The sequence below is a fragment of the Mastacembelus armatus genome, unplaced genomic scaffold (genome assembly GCF_900324485.2).
Source record: "Mastacembelus armatus unplaced genomic scaffold, fMasArm1.2, whole genome shotgun sequence".
In the NCBI taxonomy this organism is placed as follows: domain Eukaryota; kingdom Metazoa; phylum Chordata; class Actinopteri; order Synbranchiformes; family Mastacembelidae; genus Mastacembelus; species Mastacembelus armatus.
In genome coordinates, this window is record NW_022872866.1 from 172,027 (window position 1) to 192,175 (window position 20,149).

The window sequence follows — 20,149 nt, forward strand, 5'->3', positions numbered from 1 at the left end:
GTCAAGTAAGCGACGCGATGCGTGACGTCAATGCAAAAATAAAAATACCTCAGCCGCGCTCAGAAAGTATTTTTATTGTTTGATTATTGATTGTTTCAGAGGAAATACCTGCAGCAAACAAACCACAACTGATGACACACATGAAAAAATAAGAATACTGTGAACACATGGAGGTCAAAGGTCAAACAGCTGCAGTTTGTGAGGCTGAAAGAAAAATCAGCAAAGAACAAAAATATCTTTGACATATAGTCAAAAAGTCTAAAAAAACATGTAGAAAAGCTCAGGACTGACAAGGTCCTGTAGATCCACCAGAAATAGAGAAAATCCTCAGTGAAGCTGAACCCACATTATTTCTGCAGGTAATGCTGGAGAAATCAGCGCATCATTGTGAGAACAGCTCAGAGTCCATGTTTGATTCCTGTTCATGTCCTGATGACTGAACTCATCACTAAACTCTCCAAACAGCAGCAGACAGATGTACACTGAGGCCAGCGTCATAGTTCATCTCTACACGGTGCTGTATGTAATCTGCAAACACATATCTGTGGCCAACACATTATCCTCTGAAACCTGGGAAAATACATGGTCATTACTGATCAAATAAGATGATTACATCCATAAAAACTAAACATTTCTCTACCACAACAGAAGATTGTGTCTCATTGTTATTGGTGCCAAATTCCCATAGAAAATTTTGAAATACTTGCACCAACAGGAAATGATATAACATGTTTGTCTCAAACTTTATAGAAAATGTGTTTTTAGCATTTTAACTTAAAAAAAAAAAGAAAAAAAAAACAAAAAACAAAAACATCCTGAACTTTGAAACGTTAATGTAAAACCTGATGGAGCATGAATTAAATGTGATTTTAGCTTTTGAGTGAACTGTTTCTTTAATGAGCATCTCAATGTTTTTGGCACATTTTTTACTTCTTCACTTTACGTGAAACCAGAAAACTGAAAAAGAGTGACAGAGTGAAACAAATACATTCATATGACAAACCCTACTCTCTCTCTCACTCACACACAGGTGAGCGTGTGATGATGACGACACCTGGTCAGTGACATCATTGCTAGTCACCTGAGCATCAGTTCAATGAGACTGTGTGTCAGGGCCACAGCAGAAAACACAGATGTGACATTTATAGAATAAAGTCAGAGAATGAAGCGTCCTGATAAGAGGGGAAATGAATTATTTCCATCGACTTAAGTCTCATGTTGTTCCAGCCTGTTACAAAATTCCCAAATTATCCAGGAAACAAGTGGCTGTGAAGTTGAGTTTGAGTTTGAAGACCAGCTGCTGCAGAGTCGACATTGTTTACATGATGACAGACAAACAGGAGTAAACAGGAAGTGCATTGCCTCCGCATGAAATGAGAAAGAAATAAAATACAATGATAACGAAAACAATGACGACCAGAGGAGAGCCAGCTGTGTGTGTGTGAGAGAGAGAGAGTCAGTCAGTCGTCTTTTGAGTGATGGACATCCAGGCTGACGACCTGCAGCTCCGTCAGGTTGCTGCTGCTGCTGCTCTGCTGGCTGATCACCATCTGAACAACAAACAGAAAACATGAGGAGTCACCGCAGCAGCAGCTGTAGCATAACATGATTAGCACTCAGCAATGTCGTACCGGGTGAAGCTGCACCGCAGACACCGGGATCTGAGCAGCGACCGGAGGCAGCGGGGTGAGGAAGACCTGCGGGACAGCGCCTGGCACATAACAACACTTTATTCAGTTAAAAACAAAGATGACAATTATCACAACACGTGATTACTGTGTAAAAAACACATAGCAACCCTAACAACCATGAAGTAACTAACTTCAAACCAATCATCACGATTCATACAACCGGCCTGAGGCCCATACAACCACCATAAAATCTCCCGGCGACCCATGAAAAAGTGGTTTTAATATATTCAGCAGGATCGTACCAGGGTCATGTGACTGGGCATGGCCTGGTGGAGGGAAGGTGTTGAGGACAGTGAGACTTCCATCACCCAGTGAGGGTGTCGATGCAGCGTACATCACCGTGTGCCCACCAGGGTACATCATGTGACCTGCTACTGAAGAGGAGGATGAGGAGGAGCAAGAGGAAGTGATGGTGGCAGGAAGACTGGCTGCAGAGAGACAGAGTGAATGAATCAGGGTCAAAACAGCTTCACCTGTGCCATATTGAAGGCCCTCTGGTCTTATCAGTGTCATTTTCTTCATAGAAACAGAGTAAACAGCGGCTTCGTCTGCTGACTGAGGACTGATGTCTCATTAGACAGAAAACATATAGTTACATGGTTTTGTTATTCTGTTTTTAATGTGCCTTTGGTTCTACAAATCTAGATCTATTGTGTCTGTGGTGTTTTTCTGAATGGTTCTCAGTGATGCTGATGCTGAATATGAAGGATGTCTGATGCTGTAACTCAAACATGTTTAAATGTTTTTAGGATCTTTAACCACAGGCAAGCAAACAAAACCACAAAAAAACAAACAACCCAACAACCCACAGCTGAATCCAGATTATTCACTGGTTCTGTCCTGAAGCGGCAGTCTGTGAACCGCGCTGAGACACGTCAGCCACTACTGGAAACAAATGGGTCTGACAACGAGAGCTGGGAGGTCTGAGCTTTCACTCACAATATTATGTTTATTTGTTTGTTTTGTTTATTTAAGCAGCAGAGAAGCTGTTTGGCTGCTGAGTGATGACAGTAAGGGAGACTAACGTCAGTGAAGCCCACACCAAACCTGAATGGGAGACAGGGTTATGATCTCACCTGTGGAGGAGGTGGGGTTGTGGATATCTGGGCAGCTCTGATTGGTGGAGGCCTGCTGACTGCTGGGCTGCACCTGGATGGTCTGCAGCTGCTGAGACAGTCCACCTCCTGATGAACACACATTTCCAGCTGCTTTTCAATTTTTTATTTCCAAATTTTATCATTCAGTCAGAAACAAACATATTGTAGTGTAAATGTTCACCTGCCTTCATTCGCTGCACATTTAATGTTGCTAAAGAGAAGACAGGGTCACCTGTGTGTGAGCGACAGCTCTTTGACCTGGAAATGTCTCTTTAAACTGAGTGTGTAGCTGCTGATCCAGGTTTCCCTCCACAGATTGAAGAAACAGAACCTTCCAGTGAATCATCGTCCAAGACTTTGTTTTCAGAATCAAAAGTTCATGCTGCTTGTTTCTGATCTGCAGATTCAATATTAATCATCTGATTCTGATCAGCTGCTGACTGATGAACTGGCTTTAGGGAAGAGTGAATGGCAACAACCTGCTGGATGTCCTGACTTCCCACATCAACAACACACACACATACATTTGTACTCCTATCTTTGTGAGGACCCTCACTGACCAGTGCACCCCCCCCCCAGCCTGAACACGGCTAAATGTCCAACCTGGACCCCAACCCTGATGTAAACCTGGTTCTGACCTGGAACAGAACACCAGGTCGGAATCCTCAGACCGGCCTTGACAGAGTGAGGACTAGACAGCATGTCCTCACCATGACTGGTCCTTACAAAGATAGCCATACAAACACACACTCTCTCTCGGGTGTGTGGTGGGCGTGGCAGCATGCTGACCTGACAGTGACACAGTGGCAGGCAGGCGGAGCAGCGTGGTTGGCTGTGTGGATGAAGCGTGCAGCGTGGCAGCAGGCCCTGGGCCTATGGGGCCCTGGATGGCCAGAGGCTGGCCCTGCAGCTGGCTGAGAGGGATGGTGTGTGTGCCGGGTGGCAGCGAGGCACCTGGGGGTCGGGGCCAGAGACAGGTTAGCTGAACCCAAGCAGCAGGAAGGTCTGAAAAGCAGCTGAAAAGTTGGTTTACACTACAGGGCCAAAGGTTTATGGACAGGCTAATGTTTGTCTCTAAACCCACCACAGGGATAGAAGCGCTTCTGAGGGGGTCACTTTTTAATTAGACCTAACTGCACAGGTTTAACATTTCTGATCTGAGAGTCATAGTGCTCAGTGAAGAGATAGAACTCCAGCGCTACTACTCAGTGAGACCTTACTGGATACAGAATTCAGACCAGGTGGATCAGGTGCTGGCCTACCACAGCTGAGTCCTTAGAGTTGCTCTGAGAGCAGAGTGAGGCGTCTGCTTTTACATGTTTCATTACAGTTTCTCAGAAGCTTCAGTGTCCTGATTACCTGATCACTACTGGCCTCCATTTTTACTTATCAGCTGAGTTCACTGATGGATGAACAGAGGTGCTTACTATCACACTAAATGTTTTGTTAGAGATTTGTAAACAGCCACAGCTCAGGTGGGTCTGTCTACCTGTTTCTGGACTGTAAAAGCGATGCCGTCAAAACTGAAGCAGCCAAGCTCATTCCTAAAGACTAATCAGATGATTCATTGATTTGATCCACAGCCTCAGTCGAAGCGTGACAGATGAGTCTGATGAAGCACCAGCAGAGCAGACCAACACCTGATTCATACAGCAGTTACACACAGGACCAGACATGTTAAATAAGAGACACCAAAAATACCAGCAGACATCAGCAGGTGATTGACAGGTGAGAAGAAACCCCACCATACTACCTGGCATCAAGGTGAAGCTTCCAGGAAGCACAACACCTGTGGACGTCTTCAGCACTGTCCCGTTGGTGGAGGTGGGTGGCTGCCAGGAGGTGATGTTGGTCTGCACCTGCATGGATGCTGAGGATGAAGATGTGGACGAGGAGGAAGGTGTGGACTGGGTGGTGCCGGGCAGGTTGGACACGGTGAACGCTGGCTTGATGAGATCCTGCAGGGACACAGGAGGGACTGAGCAGGAACAGACAGTTGCAAACTCCACCTGAGAACACCTGGGAGAACATTTCGTTTTAACATCCAGCAGAGTGAAGAAACCCTTGATAGTGGCACAGAATTTTTATTGTTGTTGCTCAACTGTTCTACACATGTAGGTTGATAATATTCAGATGTGTGTTTTGCATTGACCAAGGAAAATAAATCTCAGTCTACAGATTTATCATCATTTTAGCTGATAATGTCAACTGTTAACCATTTATTTATGAAGAGAACAGCAGTGTGCAGACTTGCTGAATGTAGAAGAAACTGAAACTGATTTTTTTTTTTTTTTTTTTTTACTGGAGATTCCGCAGGAATGGAAAAGGAACTATTTATTCTGGACTATGGTATAAACTAAATCAGGAGTAGTGTTAATGCCCTCCTGTGGATGCCTGCAGTACCTACACTATTACTGTGCAGTACAAACATACCACTGTCCTCCCCACCTTACAGACTCTGATTATGTCGTTACCTTGGCAACCTCAGAACACCCATCGGCCTCGGACACCTGGTAGGTGAGGTCGGTCTCCTCGAAGCCCGTAGCGCTCATCCTCTGGTCGGACGAGGGGTCGGAGCGGGGCGGGGAGTCCGGAGAATTCAGACAGGTCTGGATCAGAGCCTTCCCCGTCTCTGATGTGATCATCGGCTGCAGCTTTCTTGTGGCAAAGGTGTACACATGACCCGTCTCACTGGCAACCAGCAGCAACACCTGAGTACCAGTCAACGTGGACAACTCGTACGCCTGCGGGGAAGGAGATTTATTAAAGCTGCAGACCAGCCTGTGTGAGGAGCATTACTGTATAATGCCCACACCGACCAACAGGTGTGTGACAAAGGCACAACGTGTAACATCTGATCAATCAGCAGGTAGAAAAACAGCAAAAAAATAATTCCTTCAGAAAAAGAAATGCACACGGATGTGGTCGGCAAAAGACGCTTTACTCCAGCAGGAAAAATATGTGTTGCTACTGACACACAAAGACAGTAACAACTATACTAACTACAAACTAGCTAACTACTACAAACTAACCCATTTAGGTTTTAAAAAAAAAACATGTTTTCAGGTAATCAGGTTTGTACATCCTGCAATGATCAGATTATTGGAGCTCATGTAGGCCAGTCAGGGTCAGACCAGAACGATCTTTTACCGTAAGTTTATTTGTTGTTTATATGTTCTGAGTTATTATCAGACCCTGCGACCTCTGACCTCTGATGTTTACCTGGCGGGGTTCTGCCACACTCACCTTCTTCATGATCCCAGTTTTTCTCTTGCTGAACGTTGTGTACCGCCTTAGTTTGTTGTCTATGAACTCCATCTTGATCTTCACTCTTCCTCTGGTTTTCTTGCCGGGTTTGGCCCCTGGAACCCCGGGACTGACCCCGCCGTAACCCCCGCTCAGACCTCCGGAGGCGGGTGCTGTGTGATGCCCGACCTCCCTCTCGCTCCTCTCCCGCTTCACCCCTCTCCTGTCACCGCATGAGCCCGTTGTGTCTTCGTCATCTGCGGAGTCGGAGTCCTGGTCGGAGCCGCTGTAAACCACCTCGGTGCTGTATTCTCTGTTCTCAAACTGGCCTCCGTCGGTTTCGGAGCCTGGGTTCGGTCCCGGCCCGGCTGTGTTCAGGCTGTTTAGGCCGGTTCCGTTTCCAGCCCGACCGGCTCCGCTTCTGGTGCCCATTCCGGCGCCGCTCCCAGCCAACATACCCGCTGCGTCCTCCGCGCTCTGGGCCTGAAGACCTCCACCTCCCGGTGGGCCAAAGCTCCTGAGCTAGCGGTGTGAACAGCAAGTCACCGCGGAGTTCGGGGCTCCCAGTCCGGGCAGGGGCAGCTAACAGCACCGCTAGCTGCGTGGCTAACTAGCGGACTGGCTCGCGGCAGCTAACCAGTTAGCAGTTACTTTAGCAACAAGTAAATCGGTCCATCGGGAAACTCTGCAAATCAGCGGAGGTTCCGGGGCAGCAGCCAGAGAACGTCGGAAGAAACTCCACAAACATTTTCCCCATAAAATTTGGGCCGTGAAACAAAAATCAGTGAAAAAGTGAAAAAGTTGTGTTTTCTGCAGAAACTAACGAAGCCCGCCCCCGGAGCCTCTCCGCTCCACATAAGGAAATGACAAACAGCACCCTGCAATATCCGTCCGCTGTACAATGCAATTCCACATAGTATACGGACTACAGTCACACTCCTCTTTTAAAATATCAAACTTTTTATTACAGACGTTACAGAAATTTATTCTACAGAATTTAGTATAAAAATATCAGGAGATATTGGAGGTTGTGTGCAGTGATACCACAAATCGACGTGTTTTTTAGGACATCCGGGGGAACTACTACCCTCCATATAAAGACACAGGTTTCCTTTTATGGCGAGGCCTCTCCTTATATGGTCAATGACAGCTCCCAGCAAAAGTTGACACTGAAAACTACAAACACGTGGAGAGAAGAAGAAGAAAAGAAAAAGGATGATGATGAAGATGAAGATAATGAATGACGATGATACCTGATAAATAGGTGCGAATGGAGCCAAGATCTGTGCGGGATTCTGGGCAGTCCACAACAGGACATGTCCATATCAACACCCTAAGGACCCTGGGGTCACTGTTGGCCCCCACAGTACCTGTTAGTTTCCTCAGTCACCTACAAAGCTTCCAGTACTAAAGCTGAAATAAACAGGCAGGTTAATCAATCCAGGAAAAAAGAATAATGACCAAATATTTTGATTTGACATTTACAGACATTCCAGTTAATGATACTCTGGTATGTAAATGTCTATAAGAGCCATTAGACACAGTTTTAATTTTTTTCAACAGAAATATTTATATTTCATGTTATAAGTCAGTATGAAAGAGTTTGAAAACAGATGTTATTAGAACCTGTCAGAATGAGGCTGCAGAAAGACATGGAACCAGATGAGGGCAGCAGAGTCCACTGTACGTAACACTCGAAGAAGAAAAACAAGTCTGGCTCAACAGGTAACTAGTACCAGCAGTAATTCTACTACCTAATAACCCATCCATCATCTATACCCGCTTATTCCTAACCAGGGTCCCAGGGACCTGCTGGAGCCTATCCTAGCTCTCTTTGGGTGAAAGGCAGGGGTCCACCCTGGACAGGTCCCCAGTCCATCACAGGGTCACATAGAGACAAACAACCTCACACACTCACACTCACTCCTATGGGCAATTTAGAGTCACCAATGAAGATTCTCAGTCGTCCAGTGAAGTTATAGAGGTGGAGTCATTGCAACTGGACTTCTAGTTTTTAGGTCGGACCTAAAAATAATATTAGTGAAAAAACAATAATACAATAAACAACAATAATAATAACAATATTATTTAAGGGGAAACTTCCATGCACAGAATTAAACTGTGTAAAATATATAAAAATTGTTAAATATTCTTAAAAACGTCAGTTAAAAAAATCTAGAAATGACCAGTGAATTGAAAGAATTAATAGCAAACAATACTAAAAACTTTACAAAAGAATCTGAAAAATATCAGAATGCAATATCAAAAAACCATGTACTAAAATATTGTACCAGGGCTTGTGGAACATTAAAATGACTGTTACACATATTGATATCGAATATAAATAGAAAATCAGAGAACTAAAGTGCATAGCTGAGCCAGTCTGTAGCATGGTTCATAATTACACTGGGCTTCACTGCTCAGCTACTGGTTTTTACTGGTATGTGCATGATAATGATCCTTTCACTGACCACATGGAGGCGCCTCAGCAGTCAGATAGGTGTCCTCAGAGATGAACCGGCTTTAACCTGAAGCATCCAGCAGTTCTGGAACATTAAAATGACTGTTACGCATATTTTTGTTCCACACGTATGTCCGAGCCAGTAATCCACTGATCTGTGGGTCAGTTCCTCCAGAGCCACTGTCCTGCTTTTTCACCTTGTACCATAAAAATACACATTTGAAACAAATACCACTGCAGTGTCCCGGGAACTCTTTCCAGTGTTTTGAGACTTCTCAAGACACTCCTGAAAAACCACTGAAAAGTCATTGAACCACTTCAAACTTAAACTGGAATCTGGATTCTCATCTCAAAGCTCTCTATGAACACAGATCCCAGGTAAAGCTTCAGGATCTCTGGAAAACTGAAATGAGCTCAGAGACTCCTCCTCGCCCCACAGACACCTGGATCTCCCCAATAATGTCTTCAGGGATTCCTACCCAACAGGACTTTCAGACCCTCTCAAGGTGCCATGGAAAATGTTGTAGGACATGTGGAAGTGCAGAAACCAGATGTTAGTGTGATGTCAGCAGCTGGATCAAACTCACACTAACCTGCCATGAGTGCGGCTGTGGAAACACTGATTGTGGATCCTGGCTAGGCAACACCACACAGATGTTGTTATGTTGCCAGGTTACATCACAGAAACAGATACATCTGTTTGGGACCTCTCTGCCCTGAGCTGAGCCTACAGGCTAAAAACAGAGGGACGCTTAGTGAGACTGTGAACATCCACAGTAAGCGGGGGAAATTTGTCCTGGGGGATCAAGTTCAGGTCGAGACACATCTAAGTGGAAAAATTATACAAGTCTCCATCAGAGCTGTTTGCCTCCAGATGACAAGTGGAGGCAGGCGTTTATGAGCCAAGATAAGATCAGTCATTCTCGGATTCAGAGCAGCTGCAGAGAAGACGTTGACTTAGTGGATTTTTAAAGCAGAGGTTGATCACAAGCACAAACATGAATCTACATGTTCAGGTTGAGTTGCACAGTAAATGACATGATGGAACACAGGCTGATATATGAATGGATGAATGAGGGGCAGCTGTACAGGTGTGCAGGTTTGGATCATGTAAGAACATACTGAGGGAACAGGTTTGTTGTTATTGTTATTTTAGTTTATTTTTATAGCCAGAGGTCAGAGGCTCTGCCCAGTGAATGAATTTAGAAAAGTCAGATATAATGTAATATAACCTTGTGCTCTCTCTCTCCCCTAGTTTGTGCTCTCTCCCTCCCTCTCTCTCTCTCTCTCTCTCTCTGTACCTTCTGCAGGTGTCCCTGGTCCTGGAGCTGTATATCGCTGATGTGCAGTTACTGGTCCCACCAACCTGCAGTGTCTATTTGTTGTTTATTGTTGCTGTTCTTTTCTCTCTGCTCTATCCACTCACCCCAACCGGTCGAGGCAGATGGCCGCCCAAACTGAGCCCGGTTCTGCTGGAGGATTCTTCTTCCGTTAAAGGGAGTTTTTCCTCTCCACTGTCGCCAAGTGCTGCTCATAAGGGATTTGTTGGGTTTTTTGTTTTTGTAAAGTGTCTTGAGATGATTGTATTGTGATTTGGTGCTATACAAATAAAATTGAATTGAACTGAATTAATGTCTACTGAAACCCATCTTGTTTCATTAATGGTGAGGCACAAAATGGTGACTAAATGTGTGGAAGTGCAGTGTTCAGTGTTCACTTCTCAAGTTCAGCTGCAAACACCTGTTTACTTCCATAAGCTCCACATCTGAGTATGGCCACACCCCAAACTACAGCTGATGGTGGTTTTTCTGTTTTAGCACGTTCTTCCTTACATCTCGTCACTTTTGCCGCTCAAACTTTGCCTTTGGTAAAATAACTGAGGCCAGCAGTGGAAACACGTGAGACTGACGATAAAAGAAGGACTCCTTCCAGCTGTGACTCAGTTTTTCCTGTAAAGAAATAGAAATGTGAAGAAGTGATGTAACGTCCCTGAAGAGCTGAACGCTGGCTGAACGGAGAAAACCAAGAACCGTCAGAGTTTCCTCTCTGTTCGACTGCTGGTTACACAACACAGACTTGAAGTTCAACAGACGCTGTTTCTGTGGAGATCTGCTAACGCTGAAACAGGATTTACACCACAGGCATCCACAACGACCTTCAGAAGTTTCATTTGGCATCTTTCTGACATCTTTAATCTCTCATCAGTATCACTCAGTTTTCAGGAATCAGAAGTGTGGATTCAGATACCTTCACTGTAGCTTTGTCAGAATTAAAATATGTGACTGGTAGAACGGGTTCCTCTAGAGCCACTGTCCTGCTTGTTCTCCAGCTGTCTCTGCCATACCAACTGCTGATTACCTGGATCAGGTGTATTCAGCCAATCAGACAGTGGCCCCCAAGGACCTTGGGTTGCCCACCCCTGCATTAGAGCTTCAGGTGCACCACCCGGACCACAGCCGAACCTGTTTCACATAAAGCCGAGAAAATGAAGAGGGATTATAATCAGATCTGTGGTCTGGCCAACAGAGACGCGTTCTGTATGGGACTGAGATTTTCCAGATATCTGGCATAAAAATGACAAGAGAGAAAATGTCTCTGTGAAATGAATCACTTGATACAATGGAAGAAAATTAATTTTAAAATCAGACAGAAATATAAAATCTGTTGCCTTCAGTTCCAGTTTTCCACACTCATTCTAATTAATCTGTGTGTTTGTTTAATGAACCACAAGCTCAGGCCAAATAGACACATTACTGTGCTGTTCTTGGATATTTCAGCTGCACTTCAACTTTCTTCATCAGCTCAACTCAACTCCAAAGATCCTCAATGACACCACAAACATGACTCCAAACATTCCTTAGTGGACGTGATGGACCCACTGCAGGTAAACAGCAATCAGTGGGGGGTGTTTAAATATTGCAGACATGGTTATGGATTGTCTGAATTACACAGCGTCTTTCAGGGTTTTTGCATGGAGGGGGTGTTTGTTTTTATAATACTTTTTCAAGTCTGACTGGAACCTGGATTTATTCTCCTTTTATCCTTCTTCCTTTGCTCTGTATCATTTCTGATCACATGATAATAAAACCTCAAAGATTACGTACTGTTTTTATTATGTATATGTACTAACAATGTGTTGGAAACAAAACATGGAACACTGAAAGAAAGTGTCTAAAATCGCATCTGGGACAGAACGTTCTTTTCTAGAGAACTTTCATGTTGAAGGCTAACATGACAGTTCCTCTGTTTAAAATAATCCACATCAGGTCCTTGAACACGTCGTGGAAACTCAGCAGAGGTTACTAGAAAGTGTAGGGTCCAACAATAATTGTGAGGCGCAGCAGAGAGCTGGAGCGATAACTGAGGGCCGAGTTCTGCGTCACCATCTCCAGGTCCAGGACGTGTTCTCGGGGACCAATCAGAGGCCGCGTCATCACCAGCATGGCGCTCACGTTGCTGGATCGCTGCAACAACAACCAATCAAAGTTCAGAGATCTGTGGAAGGGTCACTGGTTTAGTCCGGGCCGTGGGATGAGCTGAGTTATAAAGAAAGTCAATGAAATCATATATTTGACCAAACAGCAAAGTTAAGACGTTAATTATCATTATCATGTTCAAATGATTTCAATACAATTACGAAGTGATGGGATTTGATGAGATGAATTAAAGCAGTAAAATGAGTTGGCATTTTATGAGCATTAACATAACATGAGATTACAGCAGGTACTGATGAGTTCAGGCTGACGTGAGAACAGGTGAACTGGTAGGGTGACATGAAATGAGCTGAGATGAATTAAAATGGAAACAACAGAGATGTGATGAGTCAGTGAGAAAAGACAAAGACTGAATGAAAGGGGACAGGATGAAATAAAGGTTAGTGTGTGATCTGAGATTAAATGGAGGGAGTTAAGATTTGTTCCAATGAAAACTGGAATCAAGTGGGATGACATGAAATGAGACTGAACTGGAAAAAGTGTGTCAGACCATTTCAGTCTGAGATAAAACAAGATTTTTTTGGTTCTGCCTCTCTTTTTTATGACATTACACAAGAGTCAACACACATATGCAACAAAACCATCAATAACCAAAGGGTTAAACAAATAAACCAAAGAATAGGGACAGCGTGGTGCGTTTGGGCCCCGGCCATCGCAAGGCACTATGGGCACTTAGGTTGTTTTGCTCGTACACATGGACATACACACACAATCCCTGCACTGTCCACTGCTGGTTACCTGGGTCAGGTATGTTCAGCCACTCAGAAGCTGGAAGGGCAGGGATGTTTGACATCCCTCCAACCTTGACTTAACCCTAACTCACTACACATGTATACACGGTCTCAGTTTGTTTTTGGATGTTTGTTGGTGGTTCATAGGTTGTTTATTTCTATTGTGGAGATTATTTAAAACAAGATTTACCGCACTGGATGTATTGATCTGTTCAGACTGAGATCGAACATGATGAAAGAGATGACATGAGATAGTGGAAATGAGTTGGTACATGAGATGAGATTGAACTACATACATATTCAGCTTATATTTTCAGACTGATTGAGTTGAGAAGAGAAGAAAATGATGAAGAAAAGGAAAGAGATGGGTCAAAAAAGACACTGAGATGAAATGAAACAAAATCAGATAAATAAAAAGCGGTCAGATATTCAGCTGAGAGCTGCCGCTCACCCTGAGGAAGAACTGCCCGTCCTCGTTGCCGGCTTTGATCCTGAACGTGTTGTGCATGTTGGGGAAGACGCTGGTGGCCTGGATCTGGAAGATGTCGGCCGGGACCGAGCGCTCCGACGTGATGCTCATGTACTTATAGATGATGGAGGGAGGCAGTCCTCTGCACGCGCTCAGTGACTGACAGCTGCAGCGACTGAGGACACAGATACGGCACTTCAAAGATCACATGTGATGTCAAAGGTCACAAGTGATGTCAAAAGTCACATGTGATGCTTTTAACATCCCGGGATCAGATTGTTACCCGTTGGATTTTCTATGTGTTATAAATATTCATAAATAAATCAGGTTAAGGCCCACATAGCTGCATCGCTGGAGTTTGGTAGGCTGGAAACACATTGTATGACATCCACAGTCATAGTAGTCAGTGCCCCCCCGACCGCACACAGAAGCAAAACCAGCTGCCTCCCCGCCCTGCTAATCAGGTAACCAGGGGAAACACTGCTAGTTGTTTCTAACTGGTTCCTATGGGGTTGGGAGCTTTTGTTTGGAAGTAACAGGTGGTTGTGCTAAACATTTACACTGACCCTTTTCCAACAAGGCAGTTCCAGAGCTGGTTCGGAACCAGTGTCTAATTTTGACCGAATTCTTTGTGCCTCGACAGCCAAAGAACTGGGTCTGGGCCAGGAGAACTGGTTCTTACTTGGCCCCTCTGCTGGTCTAGAAGTAAGGACCTATTACAGGAGCTGGATTATTATGACTGTGTCTGGATGGCAATACTAGGGAGCCAAAGCTGTACTTGGTATTTGGCAAAGCATGAATAGTAGTTTTTTTTTTTTACAAATATTCATTTCAAACAAATAAATACACATAAGAATATTTATATGGGTCATGCAGGAAGACGAGAAGCAGCAGAGACTGAAGATATAACGTGAGGTAAAACAGAGTACTCTGCTTTGACACGCTTTGTTGTGGTTATTTTTTTGTTACTTTGTTTACTGAAGCAGTTTATTACATCATTGGATTTTCCTGCTGGACCTGCAGTTTCTGTTGCCCCCGGGAGGAGATGACCCTCCTGTCCTGTGTCAGTGTACTTACTAACATTAGCGTTAGCTCATCCACCTGCAGCGCTGCTTGGTCAGCCTGTGTCACATATGGCTGCAGGTCTCATGCTGGAAAAACGGGGCGCTGTTTATTCTAACAGAACCTGCAGAGCCTGTTTGACTGGGACGGATACAGTGACGTCATTACGTGGCTCTGTAGCCCGTGGAAAAGAAGACCTTGGATGGGTCACAGGTTGAACCAGCTCTGAACTAGCACTTAGTTTGTGTTGGTGAAAAAGGGGAATGAGAAACCAGACTGTTGGTCATGAACACTGGTGGAACCAACCCACATGTTCTCCAAACAGTCCATAGACTGAAACCATCAAAGGTCTCACCCCTCGCCGGTCTGGACGTAAGGCTCCTGGCAGGGGTTTCTGGGATAGCAACGGTAACCTCCAAAGTAGTTCCAACACATCTGGTCCTCCCGGCAGTTTGGTCCAGTTTCACACTCGTTAATGTCTGTGAACCAAAACACAAAGGTCACTATAGATCTGGTACTCTGTCAGGTAGGTCACAGCTGATCCTGAATCAGGGTCAGGTCTGTGGTACCAACAAGCCGCAGTTCAGGTCCTGAGTCAGGATCAACAAGTCAGTCATAACCAGCAAATCCAAAGTCAAGTCCCAAGTGAAGACAAATAAGTCCGTAGTCGAAGCAAAGTCAGGAGCAGCAAGTTCCCTGACTAACTGACCTTGCTGCAGTGTGACTCTCATGAAATGAAACTACAGGAAACTAATGAATCACGGGAAGTGTATCGGTTGTGTTTAGGCCTGAGCTGTAATTCCGGGTTGCAGCCACTGCAGGCGTGTACCTTGGCACATGCGTGTTCCCTGCAGCTGGTATCCTTCTGGACAAATGCAGCTGTAGGACCCGGGCTGGTTCACACACTGCCACTGACACATGTAGGACGACAGCAGGCACTCGTCCACGTCTGAGCGACAGCAGGGAATAGATGTCATAGGTCAAATCAACAGAAACCCCAATCAGTTACGGAACCAAAGCACCTGGATACGCAGACGGGAAACTGAAACAGCTCGGAGCAGAAAGTGTAAAAAAGTGCGTTCAGACCGTGGCAGCTGAGCTGGTCTGGACTCAGCTCGTAGCCCTGATCACACTGACACAGGAAGGACCCCGGCAGGTTGTAGCAGTGATGTTGGCAGGGGCTGCTGGGAACACATTCATTCACATCTGGAATAGCAGATACAGTTAGCACATGTTCAGTCCACCACCACCACAAAGCAGCTGTCTGATGAATCTGAGGATCTGACTGACTGACCACTTCCTCTCAGTCACAGCTGAACCTCTGTTTACATTCAGAGAACTCAAAATGTTCTCTACCGTTTTATCTGGACTTTTCAGGAATGGAGCCGAGTACTCCAGAAAAACATCACACACTAACCGAAAGTGAAATTCTGAACGAGACGTGCTGTCATCATATCTGCTCAGCAGAAACAGTAAGGGACAGATTTGAATCAGTCTTTGGTATAAGCAGTCTATATGAAATGTAGCTGTGTGGTGAACCAGACACTACAGGTGGGACAATGGGCTGCGAGTCCACATTGGTTGCTCTCTAGTTGCGCTAATTGTTTTGCAGTTGCTCCCAGTGATTATGGCAACATCTGGAATAGTGAACTCACCTCTACAGAAGTTAAACTCATCTGCGCTAAATCCAACTGGGCACTGGACAGAGGTCACCCGGGCCTGGTTGCTGACAGTTTGGTAGTTGCTACGGTGATTTGGATTTGGTATAGCAGGGAGGGGGATGAAGTGTGGAACAGGGGGACGGGTGGTGGTTGTGGTGGTTTCTTCCTCTCCATTGCTCATGATGATCTGAGCGTTCTGCGGCAGACAGAAGTATCCTCCGTAGTGGTTGATGCAACTCATTCCTCCTTTACAGGCGTCGGGCAATGTCTCGCACTCGTTGATGTCTGGGAAACGTAGTCCAACAACATTTGACAGGAAATACAGGAAGTGTGTGTGCAGAGGAAGCCAAATACAGGTAGGTTCAGAATCAGATTTATTGGCCAAGTATTTTGGACAGGGTGCGACTCTGGGGCAGTGGCACTGTGCTTAGTGTTCAACAAGAATATGAATTTTAGACAGCCAAGCTAAAACTCTTCTTGTGACAAATCCTCATCAAAGCACACAGACCACAACTGACCTGCAGACTGAATTATGTAGATGCATGTTTGCATTGCAGTGATTTTCTCCTCATGACTCAAAACAACAGAACTGATTTGAAATTTATTGATCAGTGAAACTCTCACCTTTACATTCCTGTTCTTCCACACTGAACTCGTAGCCCTCCGTACACTGTCAGACAAATCAGGTGATTGATCCATCTCATATTGATCAGCTCAATAGTCAGCAAAATAATGAACATACACAAACATGCACATCAGTATTTTCTGTGTGAATACTGCAAACACAAAGTACACCCCAGCAACCATCGCATATTCCCTAGCAACTGCCCATACTCACCACAGCAACCATCGCATATTCCCTAGCAACTGCCCATACTCACCCCAGCAACCATCGCATATTCCCTAGCAACTGCCCATACTCACCCCAGCAACCATCGCATATTCCCTAGCAACCGCCCATACTCACCCCAGCAACCATCGCATATTCCCTAGCAACCACCCAGACTCACCATAGCAACCACCTCATACTCCCTAGCAACCACCCATACTCACCCCAGCAACCACCCATACTCACCCTAGCAACCATCGCATATTCCCTAGCAACCACCCATACTCACCCCAGCAACCATCGTATATACCCTAGCAACCACCCAGACTCACCATAGCAACCACCCATACTCACCCCAGCAACCACCCATACTCACCCTAGCAACCATCGCATATACCCTAGCAACCACCCATACTCACCCCAGCAACCACCCATTCCCACCCCAGCAACCATCGTATACTCCCTAGCAACCGCCCATACTCACCACAGCAACCATCGTATACTCCCTAGCAACCGCCCATACTCATCACAGTAATCATCGCATACTCACTAGCAACCGTCTATACTCAACCCAACAACTATCGCATATTCCCTAGCAACCGCCCATACTCATCATAGTAACCACCTCATGCACCCTAACGTTAATGTTTTGCTGTTTGGTTGTTTTTGTCATGTGAGTGTTTGGCTCTTACCGAGTAGGTGACCGGTTCATCTACCTGCTGAGTTGAAACCATGACAGCAAAAACACTCAGATGGAGGAGAACATGCAGCGTCTTCATCCTGCTCACAAACAGAAGCAAACACTTTGAAGTCATTCTTCTAGTAGACTAATCAATAAATCGATAACAAGGATAACGCTAGGTGAAAATGTGACGTCTTCTAATATTTTTGTTTCTGAACAAACTGTAGCAGCTCTGGCCTAAGGTTACCCGGTTTTCTCTTGGACTCCCTTTCGTGAGCCCGGGTTTTCCACCACAGTCTGACTGGTTTACACTCGCAGAAAGTTCCTCTCTCTTTCACATGGTCTTGCTAAACTACAGCGGGGTCTGCGTACAGGTATCACTCAGGTGTTTCTGGTCCAGGACAACACCGTGGGCCGTCAAAGTGAAGCGGTCTTACCTGGATTCGCCGGTGTAGGTCTCCGAGCGTGTCTGTTTGTTGGATCCGGAGCAGAAGTCGGACAGTGGACACAGGAATCTCTGTTTATCCGCAGCCCGCCTGCCGCTCCGCCGCTGCACACACCACAATGCGGTGCGGTGCCGCCCCCTGCCGCTCACCGAAGCCGCTGCAAACACTTGTAATGTAATTGTAATAAAGCATAAACGCATCACCCGCATCAGCCGCAGGTGCTCGGACACAGCAGAGCAGAACGTGTCGGATCTTACTTCTGTGGGCTAAAGAGGAACACAGTTCCAGTTGGGACATCTTCTCTTCTTTTGGTTCCCATACAATGAAACAGGATTTAAACATAAATAAATGTTAAAAGTAAAAATAAACAAATAGATTAAGATGAAAAAACAGAAAAACTCTCCGAACATACAGACTTGAATGCATGCTGTATTTTATTTGGGACTGTTTGAGAAATGCTGCTAAGTGTGACATCGTATTGTGATTTTAATACAGTGACATGCATTTATGTAGATGCCACAAACCACCAGGACCACAGATAGCACGGCACGGACCTTAAATCACTGAGAATGACCCCAACGGGCCTGGACCTGACAGGCCACACTGCTGCCACTCAGACCACAGAACAGCACCCATAGAGCTGGTCTCTGTAACGCTCCGTCCCACCGACAGGACAGACCACACTTTTGGCTACAACACCCCCTCAAATACAAGCTGAAATGTTGATCTCTTGTCTCATATTCATCTTTTGATGTCGAATGTTTTCAGTCTTCAGCAAAAATAAAGGAACTGGCCTCACTTATCCAATACTTTTAGAGGGGAGTCTATATCAGCAGACAAACAACATTCAGTGAGTGCATTTCTTTCCCAAACAACCTCCAAGTTTCTCCTCAACATCTTTCACAAACACAAATGAACGCAAGTCCCAGAATGAAGAATAATGCAGTCCTTTGGCAGAACCCTGTGAATCACTGCCCCTGACTGGCCACCTGTTCTCACTGAGGTCCTCTTTGGTTTGGGGAATGCAGGTGAAGATCTCCATGACGAGGGCTTTGTATTCGGGCTGCTGGACATCTTCCAGAACCACTGTCAGATTGGACAGAGCAGCTGAGCTGGACAGACGTGGACGGGTCTGGATCCTCGCAAAGGGCCTGTTGGACGTCTGAACAGCTTTATGGCTGAGTTCATCTGTTGCTTGGTGGCAGCTCATCATATTTCACCTACACAACACACCCATAGCTTATTGAAATGCATTCATTTTCTTCTAACTGCTGTGAACTTCTTAATATTCTACACTGGATCCAATCTTTTTTTTGACAAATTTTTCTCCTGCCCAGTTAAATTTTTCATGCATAAATTGTGCAGACATGCAATAAATAGACCACCTGCAGTGCACTGTGCTGTGCATCCACCTCGTTGTGCCTTTCAAAGCGTCACTGTTGCACCTTTGCCGGCTGTATCTTCTCTGCTCCTCAGCATTTTCCACCAGCTCCAGGCTTTGATTTTCTTCTGAGGCAAAAAATACTGTCAGGCAACAGCAGCTGGTCTGGTCTTTTACACTGGGGGAGTGGAGGGGACATAGGACAGAATGGAATAACTATACCTGATATGCTGTATATTAAAAGTTGTATTACAAAGTGTCAGCTATAACAGTGCCAAAATAATTCATCATTTTGAATGTAGTCCATACATAAGTCAGTCCTAACCTGTTGGCACAGTCAGCACGACACAGAAGCTGCAGCTGTTCCACTTCAGCCACCAGAGACCCCAGTCCCACAGCCGTAGGTGTGGGAGTAACTTGGCTGGGTGATTGAACAATTTTGATAAAAATATTATTCATATTATTTCATATCATTATCATGTTATTTTAAATGTTAATTGTTGCTTTAGGTAAATTTAACAATTACATCCAAACATTCACTATATATATAATTTTTTTGTTTCTAATTTTAATCTGCTTTAAAATGTCCTAATAGTGATTACATGGGACAACCTTGCTGATTTTTTGCAAATTACTTTAATATCATAAAAAGATTTTTCATATAAAGTGTGCAAACTATAATCATTTTCATTAAATATAAAGTTTTCTCATATGCACACTTTCACACTTTGTCAGGAAAATGGGCCCCACCAGTGCAAATTCAGAAACTTGCAATACCATCCACGACCACTAAGGGCACTGTGCAAAACTCAAATGTCTGGAAAATCAACAATTTTCTTTTAAAAAAAAACTGCACTAGGCATATCAGGAGGCTGTTTTCCATTGATTGCAATGCTTGT

The 20,149-nt window shown here is 44.9% G+C and overlaps 2 protein-coding genes and 1 long non-coding RNA gene across 9 annotated transcripts; all 3 read right to left on the reverse strand.

The window, feature by feature from the left end:
- Positions 1-58: 58 nt before the first annotated feature.
- Positions 59-6,906, reverse strand: LOC113140135 (serum response factor-like). Of its 6 annotated transcripts, XM_026323873.2 has the most exons (8): positions 6,035-6,901; positions 5,263-5,532; positions 4,542-4,746; positions 3,578-3,742; positions 2,768-2,875; positions 1,934-2,119; positions 1,632-1,711; positions 1,317-1,550 (listed from the first exon to the last, which is right to left on the reverse strand). In XM_026323873.2, the coding sequence occupies exons 1-8, from the start codon at positions 6,488-6,490 to the stop codon at positions 1,461-1,463; spliced, it is 1,560 nt and encodes a 519-aa protein (XP_026179658.1). In that variant the 5' UTR covers positions 6,491-6,901; the 3' UTR covers positions 1,317-1,460. The 6 variants fall into 6 exon arrangements, 5 of the variants coding, with proteins under 5 accessions (XP_026179657.1, XP_026179659.1, XP_026179658.1 ...); XM_026323872.2 differs by lacking the exon at positions 1,934-2,119 and having other exon boundaries at positions 59-1,550; positions 4,542-4,807; positions 6,035-6,904; XM_026323876.2 differs by lacking the exon at positions 1,934-2,119 and having other exon boundaries at positions 6,035-6,902.
- A 4,680-nt stretch (positions 6,907-11,586) lies between these two features.
- Positions 11,587-17,971, reverse strand: LOC113140117 (EGF-containing fibulin-like extracellular matrix protein 1). Of its 2 annotated transcripts, XM_026323847.1 has the most exons (9): positions 17,861-17,971; positions 17,434-17,521; positions 16,537-16,582; positions 15,907-16,197; positions 15,338-15,457; positions 15,081-15,200; positions 14,607-14,730; positions 13,172-13,364; positions 11,587-11,959 (listed from the first exon to the last, which is right to left on the reverse strand). In XM_026323847.1, the coding sequence occupies exons 2-9, from the start codon at positions 17,518-17,520 to the stop codon at positions 11,798-11,800; spliced, it is 1,143 nt and encodes a 380-aa protein (XP_026179632.1). In that variant the 5' UTR covers position 17,521; positions 17,861-17,971; the 3' UTR covers positions 11,587-11,797. The 2 variants fall into 2 exon arrangements, with proteins under 2 accessions (XP_026179632.1, XP_026179634.1); XM_026323849.1 differs by lacking the exon at positions 15,338-15,457.
- A 687-nt stretch (positions 17,972-18,658) lies between these two features.
- On the reverse strand, positions 18,659-19,710 carry LOC113140118 (uncharacterized). Its single transcript, XR_003296623.1, has 3 exons — positions 19,576-19,710; positions 19,255-19,428; positions 18,659-19,089 (listed from the first exon to the last, which is right to left on the reverse strand). It is a non-coding gene; the product is annotated as an uncharacterized LOC113140118 (long non-coding RNA).
- Between the last annotated feature and the right edge of the window lie 439 nt (positions 19,711-20,149).

What these genes read in the sequence shown, in the direction of transcription:
- LOC113140135 (XM_026323872.2), bottom strand. Translation starts at nt 6,490, where the DNA reads ATGTTGGCTGGGAGCGGCGCCGGAATGGGCACCAGAAGCGGAGCCGGT. An exon ending in AAGCTTCACCTTGATGCCAG is followed by an intron (nt 3,743 to 4,541) that starts GTAGTATGGTGG and finishes CCCGACCCCCAG; the next exon opens with GTGCCTCGCTGCCACCCGGC. An exon ending in CTGCGGTGCAGCTTCACCCG is followed by an intron (nt 1,551 to 1,631) that starts GTACGACATTGC and finishes TTTGTTGTTCAG; the next exon opens with ATGGTGATCAGCCAGCAGAG.
- LOC113140117 (XM_026323847.1), bottom strand. Translation starts at nt 17,520, where the DNA reads ATGAAGACGCTGCATGTTCTCCTCCATCTGAGTGTTTTTGCTGTCATG. An exon ending in AGACCAGCTCAGCTGCCACG is followed by an intron (nt 15,201 to 15,337) that starts GTCTGAACGCAC and finishes GCTGTCGCTCAG; the next exon opens with ACGTGGACGAGTGCCTGCTG. An exon ending in ACGGGCAGTTCTTCCTCAGG is followed by an intron (nt 11,960 to 13,171) that starts GTGAGCGGCAGC and finishes TTGTTGTTGCAG; the next exon opens with CGATCCAGCAACGTGAGCGC.